This window comes from Gymnoscopelus braueri, assembly GCF_963280865.1.
Source record: "Gymnoscopelus braueri genome assembly, chromosome: 3".
Lineage (NCBI taxonomy): Eukaryota > Metazoa > Chordata > Actinopteri > Myctophiformes > Myctophidae > Gymnoscopelus > Gymnoscopelus braueri.
Genome location: NC_137612.1, coordinates 14,171,448 through 14,198,007, shown reverse-complemented (window position 1 = coordinate 14,198,007; position 26,560 = coordinate 14,171,448). Strand labels below are relative to the sequence as shown.

The 26,560-nt window shown below is 41.3% G+C and overlaps 1 protein-coding gene across 3 annotated transcripts in view; it reads right to left on the bottom strand.

Annotated features, from left to right (window-relative positions):
• Positions 1-1,306: 1,306 nt before the first annotated feature.
• The window catches only part of LOC308080994 (LIM domain and actin-binding protein 1-like), a 34,983-nt gene continuing 9,729 nt past the window's right edge, over positions 1,307-26,560 (bottom strand). The window contains exons 2-12 of one of the 3 annotated variants that reach the window (XM_080423123.1): positions 26,408-26,542; positions 24,173-24,218; positions 18,936-19,269; positions 17,404-17,531; positions 8,070-8,115; positions 7,472-7,569; positions 7,279-7,360; positions 6,722-6,753; positions 6,403-6,536; positions 5,438-5,729; positions 1,307-4,908 (exon numbers count right to left, since the gene is read on the bottom strand). In XM_080423123.1, the coding sequence (XP_080279249.1) occupies positions 3,994-4,908; positions 5,438-5,729; positions 6,403-6,536; positions 6,722-6,753; positions 7,279-7,360; positions 7,472-7,569; positions 8,070-8,115; positions 17,404-17,531; positions 18,936-19,269; positions 24,173-24,218; positions 26,408-26,532 (2,232 nt within the window). In that variant the 5' untranslated portion in view covers positions 26,533-26,542 and the 3' untranslated portion in view covers positions 1,307-3,993. Of the gene's footprint in view, positions 4,909-5,437; positions 5,730-6,402; positions 6,537-6,721; positions 6,754-7,278; positions 7,361-7,471; positions 7,570-8,069; positions 8,116-17,403; positions 17,532-18,935; positions 19,270-19,675; positions 19,809-22,930; positions 23,045-24,172; positions 24,219-26,407; positions 26,543-26,560 lie in introns of those variants that run through there. The other 2 variants (XM_080423124.1, XM_080423125.1) reach the window with 2 other exon arrangements.

The following is a 26,560-nucleotide window of genomic DNA, read 5'->3' as shown; positions in this document are numbered from 1 at the left end:
TGATGATGATGAAACCGCGTATTAAGTCAAGGGCTCCCAAACCTTTCAGGCCGCGACCCCCCAAAAGAATCCTATTTGAACTGCGGACCCCCCACCCTGACAAGCACTTGGAATTGTAGGCATTACGTTTAGTTTGACTCGGTTCCACAGATAAACATTGTGAAAAAAGACGATCTACAAGTTGTGAGCTTATAGATTGTCTATTTTCACAATGTTTGCCTCTTTCTTACAGAATATTTGCCAAATGTGGCCAATTTGGTATTAAAAAGGTCTTAAAAGTCATTAAATTGTAGCTTTATAAATGTGCAGATACCCTGTATACACTTATACTGTATGTTTGTTTGTTTACTGTTGAGTGAGAAAACTATGTCCACATTAAGCGAATCATCTTTAGGGACTGTCCCGACCCCCAGTTTGGGAACCACTGTATTGTATAAGTCATTGTGTGTCTCGTGTCTGAAATAGTCCATACAAACTTTTGCACATCGGCTATTTTCTGCACATGTCACCGTCGCACGGCAACATATAAATCAGGCCACACACACACACACACACACACACACACACACACACACACACACACACACACACACACACACAGCCTCATAACCATAATTTTGCTATTGCTTTGAGACTCAGCTAAAAACAAAAATCATTACAAAAATGTTCATAATATACAATTCAAAACAGGTACCTCCTCGCATCAAGAGGATGTTATTAAGATCCATAAAATCCAGAAGTGGCCACATTTCCTAAATGGACACGACGGGACTAAGAGGATTTTTTTATATTTGTTTTTATCTACTACAATTACAAGTATACGAACCCACTGCTCGAGGTTGTTTATTTAAACAAGACTCCTCTCTATACATGGCAGTAATAATCCAACCAAGAGCAGGGGGATTTAGATGACTAGTTAAAAGCACTGTACGGTGCAGATTTAATGCACACAATAGGGGATATGTTCAGGTAACATACACCTGAACATATCCTCACAACGCCTCGCAGCGCGTGGCATTGTGAGCTTGTACTGTAGATCTGCTATTTTTGGCTAAAGTTCTCCTCAGAAAAAGGGATGCTAGGGTTCAAGTGGTTAAGGTAAAAAGAAAAAATCATATCACACAAAGTTTTGGCGGACCCCCTGTAGTAACTCTGAGGACCCCCTAGGGGTCCCGGACCCCCTGTTGAAGACCCCTGTACTAGGCATGTAACGATTCACTCAACTCACGATGCGATTTGAATCACGATACTAGGTTCACGATACAATTTTTCACGATTTTTTAAACAAAATTATTTTCCAGACAAATGACAGAAAAAAACTTTTTTTATTTATTATTTCTCTTACACAAATCCAGTATTTTCTTCTCTTAAATATGTTTACAATACTGTGTTTTCTCTTATCCTCTTTTCAATACAGTAGTAATGACTGATTTTTTTTTTTTTATCAATTCTCTCATAAAGAGAATTTCCTTTCATTTTTTCCCCCTGCTGTTTGCATGGTGATACATTTTGTATTAAATTGATTTAAATTGTCACCGGTTTGAATCGATTTAAATCGATTTACGATAAATCGTTACATGCCTAATATATACTACTAGGACTGGGCAGTTGTTGAAAGTATATAAACAGACATTTAGAACCAATAAAAGCGACTTGTCATAATAACTTGGGCCTGAGAGAAAGAGGAAGAGACAGAACAACAGCAATGATGACTTCATCCAAGAAGACAAATTGCTGGTTTTAGACACTTTTCACAACTTTAACCATAATATGCTTGTACTTATGTTGAAGTTGGAAAAACTCTGAAATAGTATAGAGCAGGGGTCTTCAACGTTTTCAGGCCAAGGACCCCCTAGCTGAGAGAGAGATGAAGCAGGGATCCCCACTATATTGTATAAAATTGTGTTTCAGATTAAACTTTTTTTCTTTACTTGGTCTGCTCTTTTTTCCCCTCTACACCAAACCTCTTTGCCAAAAATAGCCGATCTACAAGCTCACAACGCCTCGCAGCGCGAGGCGTTTTGAGCTTGTAGATCTGCTATTTTTGGCTAAAGTTCTAGGTCAAGGTAAAAAATTTTTTTTTATAATCACACAAAGATTTGGCAGCCCCCCTGTAATAACTCTGAGGACCCCCTAGGGGTCCCGAACCCCCTGTTGAACACCCCTGGTATAGAGAGCAATGTGATCATTTTGTCTTTCCAGCTCTTAATTGTAAAGAGTTGTGTGTGTGTTGGGCTGGGCAGCCTATGATCCAGAGTGTAATATTCCCTGTACGTATTATTCTTGTGCAACACTTTTGAACGTAAGGCAGCAAAAGGGCTCGTATCGTCTTCAGTGATGTTCCTGGAATCATGGGGTCTTGTAACATCACCCTCCTCCAGGCAAAAGCCCCCAAATTAGGTCAAGGCTGTCTGTTTTTGTCGGAACATTTCTTAATTCCACTTAAACTATGATGCTTTTTTGAAAAACACTAATCCTAATAAACAATGAACCTCTAATAATGACGTCCTTGGGACACTTTATCCCCGTTTTATACTTCGGCTTATAGCAGATCTACAAGCTGAGCTTGTTGATCTGCCAAATTGTGAAACATTTTGAGAAAAATGTTGAAAACGTTTGCCTATAATGAATGAAATGCCCAAAATAGGGACGTCAGGGTTAATTAATGTAGTTAAGTTTCAGTAAATGTTTTGTTTTGTCATGCGTTTATTTTGAATGATGTTAATAAAAACAGAAACATTTTTTGCACGTTCTTTGAAATCACAAAGAAAAACACTTAATATCACATTAAATATAGCAAAAAAATAAACAAGAAAACTAAAAAGAAGTAATCTAAACCTATTGGAAAAGGAGTGAGAAATGAACCCAGAGATGAAGAGTCTCAGCAACAAAGGCCTTTCCCAACAATTCATATAAAAGATACAGTATATCAGATATTTTTGCACAATGTGATTCCAGACTTTTACAAAAAAAGTAAAAACAAAATTAAAGGCAGTATAGGATCAATATATACACATCATCTATGAAGCATTTCTACATACATGTCCCCTTGAGATATAAAAACCACAGGCAGCCAAATGGCTCAACACACTGTCATTCCCTAAAACGGCCTAAAGTGACTTGTCTTCTTGGGACGAATGTGGCCAAACGTCAAAGCGTTCAACTGGAAGAGGGGTTCATCCGGTGTCGTCCCGGACACTTCCGCACACCAGAATGCGGAAGTGCCGTTCTCTAACCCAAGATGTAAAAGGGTCTGCTAAAAGAACTCTGAGATGCGCCGTCTAAAGCAGAGCGAGTCGCTGTGCCGAGTAGGACTGTTACGATTATTACATAATTGTCTAATGGCAATTATTTGTGCATAATCGTCATAATGTTGAATAATGTTAATATATTTTCAAACATTTTCAAAAATAGTGAAAATAGCAGATCTACAAGCTGACCGCGTAGCATCGCGACGCATTGTGAGCTTGTACATCTGCTATTTTCAGTTCCACTATTCATGCATTTTTTTAAAAAGTATAAAGTTACTAAATATGTCAGTCATTTCTTTGTACATTGTATGTATATTTGTCATATCTGCCCTGTGCGACTTCAAAGCCTAAAAGCCAAACAGAAATTGCATTTGTATTCAATTCATATGTTCCAATGGTCAACGACAAAAAACACAATTAAATCGTTAATCGCAATTATTTGTGTGACAATTAATCGTCATGTAAAATGTCATAATCGTGACAGCCCCAAACTCAGCGCCGTTCGAGTTACGTCCCGATAGGGACAGAATCGTAACTCATATCCCCCCTATAGTCAACATGTGCCGTCGTGGGTACCCACGACCCCCCCCACTCCCGTCCCCCGTCCCCATCCAGTCAAAAGTTTGACGTTTTGGTTCAAATCCGTCCCAAGAAGAATTCACCCGTTGCCGTCCTGGCAGTGAGAATGCGTTGAATTGGCAGAAAGGGTTCCGACAGCGAGAGGATCCTGTTCAGATCCTGTTCAGACGTCATCCTCCTCGTCTCCATCTTCCTCGTAGTAGCGGTTCCTCTTGATCATCTCCTCCACACTCAGCTCCTCCTCCTCCTCGCCCGCAGCCTTCTCCTCCTCCCAGAAGCCCACGTCCTGTGAGGAGGAGGTGCAGTCGTCTTTGTTGGAGGAGGGCAGCGTGGGAGAGGGAGACGGGGAGACGTCGGGGGAGGCGCCGCTGCTGGCGCTTTTCAGGGAAGAAGCCTCGTCCGCCACCGTCGGCGTCTTGGTCTCCTGGTCTTTGTGGAGGACCTGTTTCTGCTCATGGAGACCGTTGTCCACCTCCTCCTCGTCCTCTGAGACGCTCTCGCTGGCCTTCAGCGTGTCTCCTCTCTGAGGAGGAGGACGAGAGGAGGACGTCTCGGTCTCCTCTTTGCTTTGGTTCGGTTTCACGTCTTGGAACGTCTGCGGTTTGTCTTCTTCTTCTTCTTCCCTGGGCGTGGTCGGCTCCTGAACCGAGGAGCGCGTCTCCTCCAGCGAGGACCTCCTCTCCAGCAGGGTCTTGAGGAGGGGCCGGCGAGGCTCCCGGGCGGCCGCGCTGACGGTGGGGTTGGCGGCGACCGTGAAGAACCTCGAGCGCTCCTTGAGGGAAGAGCTCCTTCTCAGGCTCTTGAGCTCGGCCCGCTCTGTGCTCTGCTGCTGGGCTCCAGTGGAAGAAGAGGAGGACAGCACGTCTTCCACCGGGGGCCACCTGGCCCTCCCCGGGCGCACGGAGCCCACTACGCCCCCCTCCTGGGCCAGAGCGGGCGGTGGCTGTCCCTCGCCGGCCGGAGGCGGCCAGGCGACCCTCAGCCTGGTGCGCGTCTCGGCCAGCTTCTCGGCAGCAGGGTGGAGTTTCTCGGTGTCGCTGTGAGTGTGCGTCTCCAGTAAGGCTGTCAGGTCTGTAACCTACAAAACAAAATACCAGTTTATCCACCGTACCTACCATATCATCTCAAACACTACTTCCAGCCAAATTCCAGTTTTCATTCATACCCAACCAGGCAAGCGAATCAATTGCATGTCCCACTACAGTATGTACCACCAACAGGGGGCAGTTCGCCATAAAATACAAAGGTGTTTCACGATGGAACGCCCATTTCCATCTAGTGGCAACCACATCCTCCCTTCCTACCTACAAGAGAATACGTAAATTGAATACCCTAGATGATAGGCACCCAAAATATTGTCACATATGGACTTTCTAAATCTCTTATCTTTATTATTTTCTGTCTCTCTTTATCTATCTTTTGTTTTTGTCTCTTCTGCCCAGTTTGTACTTTCATATTTATTGTTTCTTTTTTTTTTTTTTTTTTTTTTTAAATATCAAATAATCCAAATTATACGTAATGTAAACGGTAAACTTTCCCATGGAAAGAACTATCATTATTATGCATATGTATTACATAAACTGTCGTGCAAATCAAATAAATCAAACCTTGGCCAGCGGCGACGTTTCTACCGGCGCGGCAGGTGGGGTTGGCGTCTGTTTGGCCGAGGAGGCGCTGCTGCTCTCAGCTGCGGGTCGAGATGACGGTTCCTCACGTTTCTTTGGCTTGGCCGCGGGCACCTCCTCGTCTTCCTCCTCTCCATCGTCATGGCGGGGCGACCACAGCTCCTTGTGAGGCCGGTGGCCGAAGCCCTCGTCATAGTTGCCCTTGGCCTTGAACAGCTGGCTGAAGTGAGGCTTGCAGTAGACGTTGCCGTGCAGGGAGGCGTAGCTCCCAAGACTGGACAGCAGAGGGGAGCAGAGAGTCACAACACTGTACACTACACTCATTCATATCCCTGTGGTTTAGGTACATGATGAGTCAATCACCTACACTGGTTGTCCAGGTTACTTAAAGCATTGCTTCTCAAACTTTTTCATGTCAAGGACCCCCAAATTGACACTTATTAGCCCGCGGACCCCCATTTGAAAATATATGCCAAGGACCCCCATAAGAGAAGATTTTTACGGCTCTAGCAGTGATTCTCAACCATTTTAATTTCAAGGACCCCCAGTTTGACATGCATTAGGCTACGGACCCCCATGAAATGGTATTTCTATCTCTGGGACCCCAATTTATAGTCTAAAATCAATGTTAATTTAACTCTGAGAGTGTACAAGTGTACAAATTCCATTTGTACACCCTGAGTTACAGACCCATAAGGGTCCATCATTTAGCTGGGGACCCCCTGGAACTCCCTCAAGGACCCCTGGGGGTCCCCGGACCCCACTTCGAGAACCACTGACTTAAAGCAGTGGTTCTCAACCCCTTTCAAGTCAAAGACCCCTAAATTGATATGTAGGCTAGAAAAATGGTACTAACATATATGGTACTCAATATGGAATTTATCAACACAATACTGTATTTAACGTAAAAAGGGGTTTTTAGACTTCTATTGAGAGACCTGACCCACCTGAGCTTTGAGTTGCAGTGAACGCAGCGGAAACAGGTGCTGTGGTAGATGTGCTGATTAGCCACCAGTCTCTCCAGTGGATACACCGTCTTTAAGCAGGCCACACACGTCTCCCTCACTGGAGGGCAGAACTTCTAAACACACAAACACACACACACACACACACACACACACACACACACACACACACACACACACACACACACACACACACACACACATATTATTACCACATTACACATATCTTACACTGTACCAAAGAATCAGCCATACTTTATGCATGTAACATGTTACTTGGCGTCTCTGACATCAGACTCACCTTGTGTACTTTGGGCGGCTCACTGCTATCTCCTGAAAAACAACAAATACACAACAGTTCAACTTCACATCAATCAAATCCGGATGCACTGCATGTGGGCGGCAGTGGCTCAGGGGTAGAGTGGCCGGTAGAACGGCCGGATGGAAGCCGTAAGGTTCCCAGTTTGATCCTGGGCTCCCCCAGAAGAGTTACTGTCGAAGTGTCCTTGAGCAAGACGCTGAACCCCTAATTGCTCCTGATGAGCAGGTTGGTGCCTTGTATGGTTTCCTCCGCCATCGGTGTATGAATGTGTGTGTGAATGGGTGAATGTAATGCACAATCTATGTAAAGCGCTTTGGATAAAAGCGCTATATAAATGCACCATTTTTACCATTTACAATGTGGTGGATTTGAACCCCTAGACTCTGTAGCGGGTGACAGGTATTTACCACTGCACCATCCGAGCACCCTTGGAGCTGCTTATTTAAAGAACGTGACATTTTGGATATTAAAGAACCCCTAGTGGGACGTCTGAGCATCCAGCGAGGCAGGCTATAGCAGAAGGAGGACAAACTCACCGTTGACCTCGGCTACAGCCGTGTTTCTCACAGGCTGAGGTGCAGACACCTTTTGGGTCAGAGAATCCAGAGAAGACAGGCCCTGGAGAACAGAGACGACACGATCTAAATCAGACAAAGAACTACAGACAGAGCTACATAAATAACATAATACATAGTGAAAAGACTCTGCTATAAGAAGATGCAGGCTGACCGTCCGTGGTGTCTGACCAGGGCCTTGTTTGGATACGGCTGCTTGGTACTTTGCCATCTTGTCTCTCAGAGAAGCCTTCTCCAGAGATGATGGCAGACCTGCAGCAGAAATAAAAGACAAAAACCAAATGCTTCAACTCTTAACACACCAAGACCACGATTCACACTGAGCAATGTAGATCTACATACTGTATATCGTACAAAATCGTACGTGCTGGCAAGATCGTCTGTAGGCTATAATCAGTGAAGATACAAGCGTTGCTGACGCCTTGATAGCTTGTACTTAATGGTGAGGCTATTGTCTTGGACCAGGTCAAGACTTTGCCTAAGGATGTAGTCCTCCACAGTCACAAAGAGGAATGTCTCCCTGAAATATTCCTGCCATAGTTTAGTTAGTTGGACCATCCCGTGTTTTGCACAAAGCTTCCTGGGTTGTCAAACATGTTGAAGCTTTGACATTAAGCTCATCTGGGACGCCGTAATTCAAGAGGATAATGTTACATGATCTCTCAAAACCATGAATGAAGCAGCAGAAAAGGACCAGGAATGAGGTGAATAGTTGTGCGTGCGTGCGTGCGTGCGTGCGTGCGTGCGCTTACCGTCCATGTCCTCAGAGGAAGTCCTCCTCAGTCCCGCTCTGTCTCCCTAGAGGGATGAGATGGTTCATTACATTTATGGATCAGTGGCGCATAATTAAACATTATGGCCACCAGCAGCAGCCTGTCTCACACAAGCAAATCAACATATACAACATACTGCCTGAGACAGATATCCTGTCAAAAGTCTCTCCAGCTCTTTAGTAAACAGAAAATACATTCAGGTTGGGATACCAAAATGTATATATATATGTTTTAAAGCCAACATTTTTAACTCCGATCTGTGCTTCTGGGGGTCCCTGGAACGACATATTTTGAGATGGGGGGGTGGGCGGGGGGGTCCGTGGCCAAATACACAGAGTGTACAAATGGACCCGGATGCACAGGTTGAGAGTCGGTGTGTCTTAATGGACAACAATGCAGCATAAACCAGGCCAGACAGATGGAGCTAGCCGACTGTGAAAGCCGTTGCTATGAAACATGACACTGATCATTAGTCAAAAACCATGTCCCACAGTTAGGCTTCTATTGTCGTTAAAAGAGCTGAGCTGAGACCTCTCTGATCGTCCAACATCCTTTATCCTTTCTACCAGTGATTCTCAAAGTGATGATCAAGGACCCCCCAAATTGATATGGTATTTGGCCGTGGACCCCCATCGCAAAAATATTTTGTGCAAATATATTATGCAAAAATGTTCGCAATCCTGTCCTTTTAACCCACCCTAGTGTCCCTATTCTAGAGCGAACATTTGACCAAAAAAACACCAGATCTACAAGCTCAAGCCGCATTGCAATGCGACACGGTGTGAGCCTCACAACGCGTCACAACGCCACAGAAAGGATTGTAGAGAGGTCTGTTTTCAGCGAAGGTATTTGGTTTGAGGGAAAAGATTAGAGGGCCTGGTATAGCGCCCTGGGGGACTGCAGTCAACTAAGTATACAGTATAAGGTTTAAGTGGTAAAAAGGGGATGCGGTCAAAGAGCTCGACTGATGTGATTGGAGCAGGGCCAAACGAGCTGATTGAGCTGATAGGTGAGGAATGTGAGGAATGGTAGCTTTGCCTGCTCTCTCAGTTGAACTGTCCTATTAACAGTGGTGGAAAAAGTACTCAAATGTTTTACTTAAGTAAAAGTATCAATACCACAATATAGAAGTACTCCATTACAAGCAAAATGTTACTTGAGTAAAAGTACAAAAGTATTGGCATCACAATATACTTAAAGTACCAAAGTAAAAGTACTAAACTGTTTTTGAAAATAGCAGATCTACAAGCTCACAACGCGTTGCGATGCGACGCGTTGTGAGCTTGTAGATCGGCTATTTTCAAATAGCCTATGTATAAAATAGGGCTAAAGTGGTTAATGTAGGTTTTATAATGTAATAATTTATATCTGCAAAGTAACTAGTAACTTAAGTTTTCAAATAATTGTAATGGATAAAAGTACAATATTTGCCTCTGAGATGTAGTGGAGTAGAAGTAGAAGTATCGAAAATTGCTACAATTGCTAAATTGTTTACTTTACTACACAGTAAAGTAAACATGCCTCAAAACTGTACTTAAGTACAGTACTTGAGTAAATGTACTTAGTTGCTTTACACCACTGCCTATTAAAAACTAGTTTTTAATTAGCCCACTGGTTCTCCTACGTTTTCATTTCAAGGACTCCCCCGTAACTCTTTAGACTTATTTATCACTCTCAGAGACCTGTAAGGACCTGAACATTTTTAAAAAAAACTGCTAAAATAGCCGATCTTAAGTGGTTACCATCCATCCAGAATATATCTTATTATATAATCATGGAAGGAGTTACAGCACGTAAAAGGAAACGGGTGTAACTCGTTTCCTTTTCCCCTTCAAGACACTGAATACGTGGCCCTCGTCATGAGAATCTCTGAAGCATAACGTTATTAGATATTGGAAGCTTTTGACAGACATAAAACACTGAGATTACAGCAGAGACCTGTAATCATGTGATTATGTGATCCGGTTACAAAACTATAACGTTTACGGTTCACTAACTTATTGAATGAAAGTCGAGAAATGACACCTGTTGCTGCTGAGAACGATACACGCACGCACGCACGCACGCACGCACGCACGCACGCACGCACGCACGCACGCACGCACGTACGCACACACACACGCCCCGACAGATTTATAATGACACTAAATCCGCCAAAATCCTGAGTGCTCATTTAACTCAGAGGGTGTACAAATGGACCTGTAAGGTCCATCAGATTCAGGGTTTTGCAGTGTGTTTACTAACTAGCCAACGGCTTCAGGTTATTTCCATTCCACATCCAGTGTTGCCTGTGAAGTTGAACCTATTTGCTATGAAGTCCTTGTAGCAATAACTGCTAGTTATCATGGGAAATATTAATCATTCCTTCATTTGTGGTAAAAAAAATAATTACGGTATTATAAATGAAGTGAGGGTCATGACCAAAAGAATAAGATCGCGGATACAAGCGGCCGAAATGAGTTTTCTCAGACGGGTGGCCGGCCTCTCCCTTAGAGATAGGGTGAGAAGTTCAGTCATCCGCGAGAGACTCGGAGTAGAACCGCTGCTCCTCGACTTGGAAAGGAGACAGCTTTTAGGTGGTTCGGGGGCATCTAGTACGGATGCCTCCCGAGAGTCTCCCTAGGGAGGTCCTCGCTGCACATCCCACTGGGAGGAGGAGACCCTGGGGCAGACCAAGGACCAGATGGGGGGGATTATATCTCTACACTGGCCATGGACCGCCTGGGGATCCCCCAGGAGGAAGTGGCTAATGTTGCTCTGGGAAAGGGAAGACTGGAGCTCTCCGTTGGAACTGTTACCCCCGCGACCCGATTCCGGATAAGCGGCTGAAGATGGATGGATCATAAAAGTATTCATTTCCCATGATAAATGGCAGTTATTGCTACATCATCTACCCCACCCCCCACCCCACCCCCCTGACAACTCCCTCGCCCTTCTACCCTCATGGGTCGAGATTTGATCACTCGCATCCACAAACAATGTCTAAAGGCACCGGACAGGGCCAAAAACCTAAAATTGGAATTAAGTAGAAAAAAAGTCCACACATTATATTTGTTAACTTTTCCTCTTGACAAACGCCCTGTGGTCAAAACATCAATATGTAATATAGGAAAATAAAGTTTCCTTGATCAAGCCCTGCACACCATGCTACCATGTTACGCCTCATTCATACTTTGCAACGCATATCGAGCTATTTTCTGATTTATACCGTCTCTGTCGGGTAGAAACCTCATATGTCCAACACTGCTACTTTTCAGGATTCAAATTCAAAAGTAGCGAAAGTAGCAGATCTACAAGCTCAAAGCGGGGTGCTTCGCGCCACAGTTTGAGCTTGCAGATCTGCTACTTTTGATGTTTTTTTGTGTGACGCCGTAGTATGATCAAGTAGGCGTTAATTTACGGGGGAAAAAAACAACAAGTTTAGAATATGGAGATGAGAGGTTTCTGCCCTGACGACAGTGATATCAGGCTTTCCTCTGCTCTCCACCCTCCGTAATCAGCCCTAAGGTCAGGAATGTCCCTGCATTCCTGTGTTCTGCTCTTCAAAGAGGACCTACCTCTGGAACACAGCACCTCTCTCGCTCTCTCGCTCGCTCTCTCTCTCAGGTTGTTTACAGTGGTGGAAAGTAACTAAGTAAACATGATAGGATCTTTTATTTTTTTTACATTAACCACTTGAACCCCAGCATCTCTATTCTGAGGGTAACTTTAGACAAAAATTGTAGATCTACAAGCTCACAACGCCTCGCACTGCGAGGCGTTGTGAGCTTGTAGATCTGCTATTTTCGGCAAAGAGGTTTGGAGTAGAGGGGGAAAAAGAGCTGACTAAATACAGAGTGATAGATCAAGTTTACTAAATATTGACTGTTTAGGTTACTTTGCAGATTTAGATTATTAATAATTCATCAAATTAATTTAAAAAAAAACATTGTGGGCTTTTTTCAAACAGCCTAATGATCAATAGTTATAGTCCAGTAACATGATATATCTGACTCTGAAATACAGTGTAGGTGTTCTGCATAATGAATACTGTCACTTATGCTACTTAAAGCATATTTTGATGTTAATACTTTTGTACTTTGATGAATAACATGTAATTTTGTCCAGTCTGTATGGTAGAGTATGTTAACACAATAGAACTCATACAATTGGGTGGTTGTATTTGGTCTCCCTGCTCTTCTATTGAGACATTTAAATCGTGTAAAAGGTCATGTCTCGCCTAGACACCTGATGGTCAAGATTCAATTTATCCCCTGAGCAAGCAGGCAGGCTCTATTAGCTCAATGGTAAAAAAAATCAGCACTTGCACAGGAAACCGGGTTCAAATCCGGGATAGAAGATTCAAGTATATATACTGTATATTGTTACTTTTACTTACTGTAAGTCCAAAATCGCAGTACTGTACTTCTTCCACCATGCAGCTTGTTAAAAGCTCCTTTTGAGCACAAGCTCTGAAATGTCCTCTCTCTCTCTAATCTTAATGCACACGGTACAGGTTTCTATTCTGCAAATGGATTTGTGTTGCAAAGCCTGCGTTCCGTTCACGTAACTTGTTGCACACAACAACGACAACGACAACAAGCCCAAACTGTTTCCATAGCACATTCTCAATTACTCAACTCCTAACAAGGTATCAGGCTACATCATGTTTACTGTGTCGTAATTCTTCCCACGGTGCCTTGATATTATTGATATATCCATAATGTGTCTGGTGTCCGCTCTGTCAGACACAGAGGTTCCGTTGTGTCTCATCTAACCTCATGCTGACTGTAACGGTTACTATCACTTCCACCCTGGTGTGGCTTTTTGCTACCGTGGTAGAAAGGTGTGATTCTAACCCATTCAAACCGGGAACGCATCTGTGTAACCACTTCATCCATATTTTATACTTTGGGCTATTCAAAAATAGCAGATCTACAAGCTCATAGCGCGGCAGGCACTCATGAGCTTGTAGATCTGCTATTTTTGAACAGAAATCGTGAAAATGTGTGCAAATCTTTGGGTGGTCCTTGACATGAAAAAGTTTGAGAACCACTGATATTATAGCAACATGATTTATTTTTTTTACTGTTAGTTAAAGCTTTAAAAACATATATTCAAAGATTTGCAAAAATGTTCATGATTTTTCAAAAAGAAATTGCAGATCTACAAGCTTGTAGTGCTATGAGCTTGTATATCTGCTATTTTTGAATAGCCCAAAGTATGAAATAATGGGGTTATAGCTAACTGTGTAAGGGAGAGGTGAGAAGGATAAATGTTAATAGGGCCAAAGGTACTTATTGTGTCAGTGCTTACGGTGACAGCTTAAACGAGCAGGATTGGTCGTTTGTGACGTGTCCCAACATAGCCAGACTTAACAGAGTTTTGACACACATGCTGATGTACAGTAGAGCTATAGAACCACAACCACCAGGCTGTTTTAACCCATTCAATCCGGGAACGCATCTGTGTCATTTTTAGATCTTTCAAAAATAGCAGATATTCAAGCTCATACAAGCTTGTATATCTGCTAAATCTTTGAATATATATATATATTTTTTTTTAAAGCAAACATTTGTAACTCATATCTTTGCTTCTGGGGGTCCCTGGAACTAAGATGGGGGTCCGCGACCAAATACATATCATTTTGGTGGCCCTTGACATGAAAACGTTTGATTATGTATATATAGCAACATAGGATTTAGAAGACATTTGTAGAATCCCCAGAAGCAAAGATTTGAGTTTAAAATGTTCGCTTTTCAAAAACATATATATTTGCACAAATGTTCACGATTTTTCAAAAACAAAGAGCAGATCCACAAGCTTGTAGATCTGCTCATTTTGAATGGCCAAAGTATAAGATAATGGTTTAAGTGATTACAATCTAAAGTGACAGATGCTTTCCCGGTCTTTAAAGGGCTTAACTGGACCAGATCCCTGCTTCTTCATGGGTCTGATCTGATGTATCCAGGATTAGTGCCCAGCCACACTGTCTGGGGTTTAACTTATTAACACAAACATGCATACTGTACACTAGGGGTGTAACGATACATTTTAACAACGATTCGATACGTATCACGATACTTGGTTGTCGATACGATACATGAACGATACAGGTTAATTTAGAACGATACGATATGTTTCGATTCAGTGATTTAGTCGATACGATACATGAACGATACAGGACAGGTTAATTTAGAACGATACGATTCGATTCAATGACTTAAAATCGATATAGTAACTATTTATTTACCCAAAAATTCTGTGTGAATAATAAATACCTGGATACTGGATATAAACCCCTCTTTCTCTTTTTTTCTTCTTAAAAGTACTTAGTATTGATATAATTGATTATTTGCATTGCAGAACGATCCGATACGATTATTTGCATTGCAAAACGATTCGATACGATACAAAGTCAAACGATACGATATTTAGCTGTTTGCATATCGATATAGTAGATCGTTGAAAATTCAAAACGATGCATCGATGCAGTTACTGTATCGTTACGGGCCTACTGTACACACATACTGTACACATACACACATACTGTACACATACACAAAGCTAAACAGCAACGGCATGCGTTTTGGGTCCTGTTGTCAGTGGTGGAAAAAATACTCGGATATTTTACTTGAGTGAAAGTAGCAATACCACAGTGTAGAAATACTCTGTTACAAGTAAAAGGCCTGTGTTCAAAATGTTACTTGAGTAAAAGTACAAAACTATTGGCATCAACATGTACTTAAAGTACCAAAAGTACTAAAATGTTTGAAATACAAGCTCACAAAGTGTCGTATCGGGACGCGTTGTGAGCTTGTAGATCGTCTATTTTCAAATAGCCTATGCATAAAATAGGGCTTAAAGGGATATTTCACTTTCAAAAAAACTTTGGGTAATTTTATCGTCTACTCAGGCTTTTGTGAGCCCCCCAGAACGTTTTTAAGTTGCTTGATTAATTATCTAGATATTTGATATTCATTTTATCAGACACGCCCCCTTCCTATACAAACCCATTATAACTTCAAACTCAATTTTTAGCATGTTAGATTCATCAAAAACACCCGTCCTTGGTTCTGGTGACTCACCCTGCCATCCTAATGCGTGAGGGGGCCGTGTTTTTTCGATAATTTTTTTCATTTATTTTTAATATTTGTTTTGGAAAATTTTTAAAATGAAATACAATAAAAAAGATTATAAAATAAATGAAAAAAGTAATCGAAAAAACACGGCCCCCTCGTGTATTAGGAGGGCAGGGTGAGTGACCAGAACCAAAGACGGGTGTTTTTGATGAATCTAACATGTTAAAAATGGAGTTTGAAGTTATAATGGGTTTGTATAGGAAGGGGGCTTGTCTGATAAAATGAATATCAAATATCTAAATACTGAATCAAGCAACTTAAAAACGGTCTGGGGGGCTCACAAAAGCCTGAGTAGACGATAAAAAGACCGAAAGTTTTTTTGAAAGTGAAATATCCCTTTAAGTGGTTAATTTATGTTTTATAATATAATATTGTATATCTGCAAAGTAACTAGTAACTAAAGTTTTCAAATAATTGTAGTGGAGTAAAAGTACAATATTTGCCTCTGAGATTTAGTGGAGTAGAAGTAGAAGTATTGAAAATTGGAAATACTCCAGTAATGTACAAATTTCAAGTCAAAATTGTACTTAAGTACAGTACTTGAGTAAATTACTTAGTTACTTTTCACCATGTTGTTGTCTGTGCAGATAGGTGTGACAGAATGGACCGCCTCCACAGGCTGGAACCTGACAGGATGTTTGCAACATCTGGGTATGGGAACGCCTCTCAAGATATTTAACCACTTATACCCTCTAGATCAGGGGTCTTCAACGATTTTCAGCCCAAGGACCCCCTAGCTGAGAGAGCGATGAAGCGGGCCCCCCCACTAATTGTGTTTCAAATTAAACTTTAATGTTTTACTTGGTCTGCTCTTTTTTCCCCTCTACACCTATACCTCTTGGTCGATAATAGCAGATCTACAAGCTCACAACGCCTCGCAGCGCGAGGCGTTGTGAGCTTGTAGATCTGCTGTTTTTGGCTAAAGTTCTCCTCAGAAAAGGGATGCTAGGGTTCAAGCGGTTAATGTCCAAAAATGTATATCATATCACACAAAGATTTGGCAACCCCCCTGTAGTAACTCAGAGGACCCCCTAGGGTTCACGGACCCCCTGTTGAAGACCCCTGTTCTAGAGTTAGTCAACAAATCTCTTTGAATAGGGGTTCTGGGGTTCAAGTGGTTAATGGAGGATGTACAGTATGTCCCAGGAGGAACATGTATACGTGTCTAATGTGTGACTAATAGTCTGGGTTTCCTGGGATGGAAAGTGGGATGAGATGAGAAAAAAAGAGTCTTCCTGCCAGGAGAACACTTATGTTTTTTCATAAATGAACGTCCTACTTGATCATACTACAGCGTCACACACAATCATTGTAAGCAGCAAGCCAAGCTTGTAGATCTGCTACTTTTTGCTATATTTGAATTTGAATTCTTTCCACTTTCTTTCCACTTTCTTTCCTCTTGACAGAGACATAATGTTATTAGACTCTTGTTTTGTTTTGTTCTGTCTTTTCAAAAAGTGGATTCATAATCTAGTCTTGTAAGTCTCCTCCAGACCGGGGAGGTCTGGTAACACTAGTACAGTAAATCCCATCATCCAACAGTACTGGTTCCCAGAGACCATGCCAACAGATGCACAGCTGTTCAAGTGCTGCAGCATGAAGGCATTTCTCACGTTTTTCTTGTAGATTTCTTTGGCTATTTGGCTATTCAAAAAAATAGCAGATATACAAGCTCATAGTGCGACACTGAGTGCCACACTATGAGCTTGTAGATCTGCTTTTTTTTTTTTTTATCGTGGAAAATGTGTGCAAATCTTTGAATATATACATATATATTTTTTAAAGCGAAACATTTTTACTCCAATATTTGCTTCTGGGGGGTCCCTGGAACAAAAACAAATTTGATGGGGGTCCGTGGCCAAATACATATCTAAAATATTTTCTAAATCCTAACAGTATGTTGCTATATCAGTGGTGCTCCAACTTTTTCATGTCAAGGACCCCCAAAATGATATGTATTTGGCCGCGGACCCCCATCTCAAAATATGTTGTTCCAGGGACCCCCCAGAAGTACAGATCGGAGTTAAAAATGTTCACTTTAAAAAAATATATATATTTAAAAAATAAATCTTAAAATGGTCTTAACGGATTAAGTTAGGTTTAGAAAAAATCAACTCATTTTACACGCGCGCACTGTGTGCGTGACGCATGTGCTTGTGTGCGTGTGTTCGTGTGTGTGGGAGGCTCTGTACCTTTTTCCCGACGCTCTCTCCTTTCTCGAACATCATCTTCAGGTTGTTCAGAGGCACGCTGGGTTTGTCTTTAGAGGCACAGGGGCTGGTGGGCACGTGGTGGTCCATCATGCCTGTCTCCTCCTCTCCTATATATGGATGAAGGTCGTACCAAAAATAATTGCGATTTAACGATTTCATTGTGTTTTTGACAATGAACATTTGAACATCTAAATAAAAATTCTTGTTTGCCTTTTATAGGCTTTGTAAACATAAAGTGCAGGTACAGATACAGGGGCAGATATTGCCCCAGGCTCTGTACCTGGGGCAACACGGCCTTCTCTCTGTGGCTGCCCCCCCCCTCCCTCTGGAATGCACTGACTCCACAAACACATCAGAGATGCCCCCTCCCTCCCTCCCTCCCTCCCTACCATCAAAACCGCCCTGAAAACCCACCTGTTTAGAAAAGCCTTTCCCAGTTGACTTTGATTTAAACTCGTTATTTTTAGTGTTTAATTGTTAAGTGTTTTAAGTAGTTATTTTGCTTTTCTGAGATTTCCTAATAAAGTTGTTGGTTTTTTGTCCTCTCCCCTGGCCCCCACACACATGTTAAGCGTCTTTGAGCACAATATAAATCCCAGATATTATTATTATTATTAACAAATAACTTGGACATTACTGGTACCAATAATGAAAATAAATCACGTACGATGGCCAAAATAGGCCATATTTAATAATTTAGTTTAGGAAAAAAATATATAATTATAATAACAGCGTAAATGTGCTGCATTGTGAGCTTGTAGATCAGATTTTTTAAATGTATGTATGAACATTTTTCAACAGATGTATTATTAAAGATGATCTAAAATATTGATCTAGGTCATGGGTTTTCAACTGATTATGAACCAGGGACCACCACCCTGACTGAGAATCAACCTGGGGACCACTGTTGTGTTGGGAGGGGGATATGGGCGTGGTGTGGGGGGGGGAAGCTTGAAATTAAATAATGACTGTTAAGGCCTTAATTTAATTTGTTAATTTGAGGTGAATTAAATCAAGCCCTTAACAGTCATTAATTAACTGAGATATGCTAGTGGTCCAGAGCTCAGAAAAGATTGAGAACCACTGATCCATTCCTTTCCCATGGTTGCCCTTATTCTGTTCTCTTAACCTTCCATATTAAACTCATGTTAACTGATTCATTGCAACATATGTATGAGCAAGCACATGCGATTGATATGGGCACATTTCCTAATAATGGTGACTCAACCAGGTAAACCGATACAGTTTCCCTTGAAATTCTAACTCCGATTTCTGTGGAAGTTCTTGACATCCGACTTCCAAGTAACTGACAACATTGATGCGTCATCATACATCATACTGTTTCTCAACTAGTGGTCGATAAAATACAATATAATACAAATCTTCACTTTCCTACATTACTAAATGCATGGTCAGGGGCCACATGCAATACCTTCACGGACCACCAGTGGTCCACGGACCACCAGTTGAAAACCCCTGATCTAGGTGATTCTAGTGACAGCCAGGCCTACCTATGGATGCTTGCGATGCTACTCTGTGGCGCTGCTGGAGGAGGCGGGAGGAACCGCTGGCGTCTTGACTCCTCTGGGTGGTCAGCGCCGGTGGTCCGGGACCCTTGGCCGGAGGAGGAGGAGGACCTTGTTCTTCACTCACGGGGGAGGAGGTGGAGGAGGGCTTGTTGGGTCTGACCGGAGGAGCGGCGGCGAGGCGGAAGCTGGACTGTCTGGCCAGCGGCGCCGCGGGCGGTCTGATGTCCTGCTGGGCCGATGGACCGGGCTGGACCTCCCAGCGCTTCTTCAGGACGCTCAGGCTGCCGGAGCGCAGGTTGGGAGCGTCGAAGGACTGCTGGAGAAACACAACGAGACAGGACTTTAAGACGAGTGTGAGGCGTGTTCACAAAGCAAAAATATATGCATTATGATGGCACCATGATGGTCATCATCATCATTAGTAGAAATATCCTCTGTCATTTTAACATTTCTTTCGCTATTCAAAAATAGTGCGGCGCTATGAGCTTGTAGATCTGCTATTTTTGAAAAATCGTGAAACTGCTTCTGGGGGTCCCTGGAACAACATATTTTACAAATAAAATAAATGAAATTTTAAAATAAAATGTTAAAAATATATATTCAAAGATTTGCAAAACATTTCACGATTTTTTCTTTAAAAAATAGCAGATCTACAAGCTTTTACAAGCTTCTACAAGTCATCATCATTAGTAGACATATCCACAGCCCTACACAGTACATACATACAATACCAGATCCATTCATAGAGAGATAGCAGAGTTTTGAATTCAACAAGCGCTTACACACCTTCCAGCAGCCAAAGCCAAGTACAGTAGCTTATACAGTATATAAGAATAAGTACTGGTAAAGTCTCAACTCTCACTAAACAGCCACACACAGCCGTATACGACCAAGTATATAAATGCTTTTAAGGAGCCGGTCAGAGAAAGAAAGAGAGAGAGAGAGAACGTTGGGTTCTTGGTGGTGTTACGATGGAGTCACGCAGAAGTGATCTCCAGAGGAAAGGACAGGACGTGAAGTAAGGTTCAAGAGCAGAGACGGCACGTCTGAGCACAGACCACTCTGCCAACCGCATTCCATTCCATGGAGCAACGCTCACCTTTTCTCAAAAAAACACACAAGCCCCACAATGGGAGGGGTTGGTTCTCTGTGCTGATCTGTCATCCATGAAGAACAAACATCTCCAGCAGCAGATACGCTACTTTAGATAACACAATACCAACATAGGAGTCCACTAGCTGTTAGAGAAGATCAGGGGTGGAAGAAGTACTCAGATATTTTACTTAAGTAAAAGTAGAAATATCACAATATAAAAGTTCTCTGTTACCAGTAAAAGGCCTGTGTTCAAAATGTTACTTGAGTAAAAGTACAAAGGTATTGGCATCAAAATGTACTTACAGTACCAAAAGTAAAAGTACTAATGTTTGAAAATAGACGATCTACAAGCTCACAACGTGTCGCGATGCGATGCGTTGGCAGCTTGTAGATCTGCTATTTTCAAATAGCCTATGTATAAAATAAGGCTAAAGCGGTTAATGTAATGTTGATGATAATATATAATATATTTATATCTGCAAAGTAACTAGTAACTAAAGTTTTCAAATAATTGTAGTGGAGTAAAAGTACAATATTTACCTCTGAGATGTAGTGGAGTAGAAGTAAAAAGTATTGAAATTTGGACATACTCCAGTAAAGTAAAGAAAATACCTCAAAATTGTACTTAAGTACAGTACTTGAGTAAATGTACTTAGTTACTTTACACCACTGGAGAACAAGAACAGGGCACAACAGAGCAACATGCTATGAACGTCCTGTAAGAGAACTGACGCCAGATGAGGAACACTCTGAACGAGAGAGACAGATAAATCATTTGAAATATGAAATTAGGAAAAACTGGTTTCAGAAATGTCTCGGGCGGCATGGTATACTGTAAGAAGAATGAATTACATTCTCGAGCTTATGGTGAAATCATATTCATAAGCTATCTATCTATCATCATCAGCCACACAACTCACCAACAAAGAAAAACCCTAACTTTGGATTCAAGTATTTTAAGAGTTGACTTGAATGAAATCCCCTCCTTTATATAAAAAGAAACAAATCTAGGAAAACACAACACACAACTTAAGACATAACTACTACAAACATAGCACTAAATCTACAAAGAAAGACAAGAGAGCACAAGAAAGAACTGAACCAGAAGAGAGAGAGAGAGAGAGAAACCCAAAGTTAGAGAGAAAACAGATGCACAATCAGTGTCTTTGTGAGGCTAAGCGAGGGTAGAGGGAACAGACTGGACAATGACAAGACTGTTCTGTTCTGTTTGGCTTTTTTTTTGTTGTATAAAGGAAAAAAGGAGAAACCTTCGTAAAAAGGCGAAGCAGCGAGGTGTTGTTACAACAACTAGCAGCGCAGGGAGAGATAGAGTCCTTTAAACAGCTGGCTGGTCCTTCTATAGGTAGGTCTGTCTGTGTGTCTGTCTGTCTGTCTGTGTGCTGAGAGACACTGGAGAGAAGAGTTCAGCCCCAGATGTTTAGCAGCTATTAGAACAACTTCTATGCTTGTAGGAACTGGCCTCTCTCTCTCTCTCCCCTCCAACACCATGGGGCGAGAGACAGAATACCCAGGAAACCAACCAGAGCAGGAAATGATACACATGGGGGAAAAAACGTTAACCCTTTGTTAACGTATGACCAGTGGTGGAAAAAGTACTCAAATGTTTCACTTAAGTAAAAGTATCAATACTGCAATGTAGAAGTAGCCTACTCTGTTACAAGTAAAAGTCTGGAATAAAAAAACTGACTTGAGTTAAAGTACTAAAGTATTGGTATCCAAATCTTCTTAAAGTACCAAAAGTAAAAGTACAAAAATGTTTGAAAATAGCAGATCTACAAGCTCACAACGCGTCGCGATGCGAGCGTTGTGAGCTTGTAAATCGGCTATGTATGTTTAATAATGTAATAATGTATCTGCAAAGTAACTAGTAACTAAAGTTTTCAAATAATTGTAGTGGAGTAAAAGTACAATATTTGCCTCTGACATGTAGTGGAGTAGAAGTAAAAGTACCTTCCTACCTACCCACCTACCAAGTTATCTGTCTAATCCAGTTATCTGTCTATATAAAAAGGCAAAAGTCCTCATTCATCAATATGAAATGTGTTAAAACATGTATTGTAATACTGCATGTTACAACACATGGTATCATTACTAGTCATTTGACTCCAAGCCATTTGTCAAATCAACTGAATTAATAATTAGACTCGCATCACAAGATGTCACATACCTTACCACTGGCCTACTTAAAAAGCCAGAGTCCCACACATACAGTACATACAGCAGTGGTGGGAAAAGTACTCACAATTTTTGCTTAAGTAAAAGTATCAATACTGCAATGTAGATGTACTCTGTAAGTAAAATTCCGGAATGCAAAATTGACTTGAGTAAAAGCACAAAAGTATTTGGCATCAAAATGTACTTAAAGTATCAAAAGTAAATGTACACCTTACGCAGAATGTCCCATTTCACAAGTTTTCAAATGTATAACATGTATAAAACTCTTTTGAAAATAGCAGATCTACAAGCTCACAATGCGTCGCATTGTGAGCTTGTAGATCAGCTATTTCCAAATGGCCGAAATGTATATAGGGCTGAAGTGGTTAGTGTATGTTTTGTAAGTGTATGTTTTAGTGGAGTAAAAGTACAATATTTGCCTCTGAAATGTAGTGGAATAATAAAAGACTAAGGAATAGTAAAAGTACTGAAGTAAAGTTAAAAATATGTCAACATTTGTACTTAAGTACAGTACTTGAGTAAAAGTACTTACTTACTTTACACCACTGACTAAGAGCCATGTCTACGTTCTCTAAATAATCAAACCAAAACACTGAACACTGTGAAAAGAGCTACTGTACACATGTGTTTCTTAAACCTTATATCTCATGCACGTTTGCTACAGAATAGTTAATGTTAAGTATTACCTTACATCGCTCCATGACATCACAGCTAGACATTTGGATTTGTTTTAACAAAGACTAACTTACAGTTACAGTTACAGTACAGTACTAACTACAGTACTAACAGGGAGAGATGCCAGCAGGGGATTAAACCCTGAGGTAGGATTATGGGCTTGACCGCCTGCCCATCACAACAAGTTGACCAATAAGAGGTAAGCCGGGACAAGACATTGGCCCCAGGCATGGGCTGAGCACATGTCTGTCTGTCTACTGTGTGTGTGTGTGTGTGTGTGTGTGTGTGTGTGTGTGTGTGTGTGTGTGTGTGTGTGTGTGTGTGTGTGTGTGTGTGTGTGTGTGTGTGTGTGTGTGTGTGTGTGTGTGTGTGTGTGTGTGTGTGTGTGTGTGTGTGTGTGTGTGTGTGTGTGTGTGTGTGCTCTCTTTCCCGCCAAGCCATGTTCACAGAGATAATTTGCTTACAGAATCAACAATTTCCCTTGTGGCATATTTATACAGTAAGCTACAGTATATATTTCCGTTGTGATTTTAAACCTGCTAATTTTTTTTGCTGGTCCATTTCTCTTCCTGCTCAATGGCTTTTCTGACTATACTAATAAATTCCTTTCTTTGTATTTTTATAATCAACTAAATCTGATAGGAGACACAAAGAGTCTCCTTTGTGTCTCCTACCGGAACCGCCCCTTACCAAATTATTAGCTTAGGAATGCGACAAAAGCAAAACAATATCCATGAAGTCAAGTCTCCATGAGGTGAGTAATCAATAGAGAAAAATAACATTTTTGGGGTGAACTATCCCTTTAAGCCCTTTTATAGACTTCACTGCGAAATGGTGTCGTGTGAAAATAGCAGATCTATAAGTAGGGTTACATCTGCTATTTTCAATACTTTTTTTAATCAAATCTATTAATCCAACCTCCTGAAGGTCCCTCAGGCCAAGTACCGTCCCTGGGGGATGCATGGCTTTCTCTGTAGCAATGATGCAACAAGCTTGTAGACTATTTTCACTATTCATGTTGCAACAAAGTATATACTGTATGGGGCTTAATAGGTTAATAAGTCCTTATAACTCTGTAATTATGGACTTGCAACATAACATATATGTTTGTGAACCATTATGATTTAATTTCACCATAACTAAGAGCACAGGCCATACACTACATACAGACAGCTGTCAGTATATTATACACACATAATATACAGAAAGGGTGTCAAGTTCTTCATCAAAGCATAAATTGTAGATCTACTTACTCCCTTCTTCCTCTCTGTGTTTGATTCTTCAGCAGCTCTCTGATACCTGAGGAAGACCACAGAACAACATGTCAGCAACACTGACCTCTGCTGGTCAAAGACAGTACATGTATGCTAAAGAAACTCATGGGGGAAACCCTGTAGGTCAGGGGGTCTTCAACATGTCTCATGCCAAGGACCCCTTAGCAGAGAGAGAGATGAAGCAGGGACCCCCCCCACACACACACACACACACACACTACATATTAAAATTGTGTTGCAGATACAAAATAAATCGTAGATTTCTTAGATAGCTTCATAGACTTGTTTGACAGCATCAGTGTATGTCGGATTAATGTGTATTTTCAGACATTTAACCACTGACTTGAACCATCAGTACTTAATCTACTCTTTTTTCCCCCTCTACACACCAAACCTCTATGCCAAGAATAGCAGATCTACAAGCTCACAGCTTGTAGATCTGCTATTTTCGGCTAATGTTCCCCTCAGAATAGGGATGCTAGGGTTGAAGTGGTTAATGTAAAAAAAAAATCCTATCACACAAAGATTTGGCGCCCCCCCCCCCGTAGTAACTCTGAGGACCCCCTTGGGTGTCCCGGACCCCCAGTTGAAGACCCCTGCTGTAGGGCCATTATGTGGTCGTTTTCCTGTAAAGGTTCAAAACTACAGAAGGGTAAAAACATGGCAGACTGACGTATGGTACACCATGATGTGTACCAACGCAGCTGCAGCTAATAACGTTAATAATGGGTGTTAGTGTTAGGTCTGGCTGTGTGCCAAATCTGCCAATGTGCAAGCACTGACAATATAGTCCAGGCAAACTAGCTCATTTTGGACCTCAAAATCTAAGTAATTGTAACAGAATGTTTTTCACCAGAAGATACTAAAAGTCCTAAGAAATCCTAGTTACAGAAATGTTGGCATCAATCCAAAATGGCCACCAATTATGGTCAAAAAGCCATATAAAATGATGGTGAGTCCAATTTAAATTTGTCTGAGATTTTAGTTGACTTCCAAATACATGTTGAGGAGAGGAATTCAGATATATATATATTTTTTTTTAAATAGCCATTTTGAACCAATAGCCTATGGTGCAACAGAACTACAGGGAGTTATTACTAGATAGTCTAGCAAACTAGCATTTAACATCAAAGTAATTGTAACAGAATTATTTTCTCCATACATTTCTATGAGGTGTTCAGAACAACATACTAAAAGTCCTAAGAAATCCTAGTTACGGAAATATGTTTAATTGACATTGACTAACCATAGTTTTATATGGCTTTTTGACAATATTGGTGGACATCTTGGATTGATGCCAATTAAACATATTTCCGCAACTAGAATTTCTTAGGACTTTTAGTATGTTGCTCTGGTGATAGAAATGGTCTGTGAAGAAAAAAAGTCTGTTAAAATTACTTTGTTGTGAAACGCTAGTTTGCCTGGACTAATACTGGTGACTGCTGTTAACTCCTCACCAGTATCAACTACAACATTGGTTCTCAAAGTGGGGTCCGGGGACACCCAGGGGTCCTTGGGGAGGTTCCAGGGCGTCCCCAGTAAAATGTGTTAATATTGCATCACAATAATTTTGACCACTCATGTCTGCATGATTTGAGTCTAGGGCTGACTGCAACAGTTTATTATCTTCTATCCATTACCTTTTTGAATAGGCCTTATCAAGATTTTTTTTTTTTTGATAATTCTTTTATAATCCACGACTAAATCAATTAATCAATTAAAAATGTGTGCTTGTAGATAGGCAATTTTCACTATTTTTGAAACCATTTCATTCAATTAAATTGATAATGTCAAATTAATACAGCCCTATATTTGAGTCTAGAGCAGTAATCACTAGAAGCCATGTGTTGTGTTGTGTTGTGTTGTGTTGTGTTGTGTTGTGTTGTGTTGCAATTTACAATTTAATCTAGGCATTTAGCAGACGCTCTTATCCAGAGCGATTTACAATAAGCAAGGTAATCACAAAGAGACAGTGTAGTGCCTCAGGAAACTATAGGATCACGGTAAAATCAACAACCTAGCATCAGTCTAAATAATTACTATCAAAATAATAATGTGTACATTGAAACGATAACAGGTAAATAATGAACCTATAGCATCTGTTTTGTTTTTTCCCCCAATTTGGTCGTTATGCCAATTAATTCCTTAAGAATTAAGAAGGTGGCAGGAAGGGGTAGGAAGGAGTCAGAAGGGGGTTGTGTGGCTGGTACTCACTTGGAGAAGCGCTCTGCCAGGGCGCTGCTCTGACCTCGCCCGCTGACCAGAGACATTTCTCTGGCAGTGACCCGTACGGACTGCGAGGCCCAAGACTTCCGGCTGAACGCTGCACCACTCTCCATCTCTGATGATCTGAAAGATACAACAGTA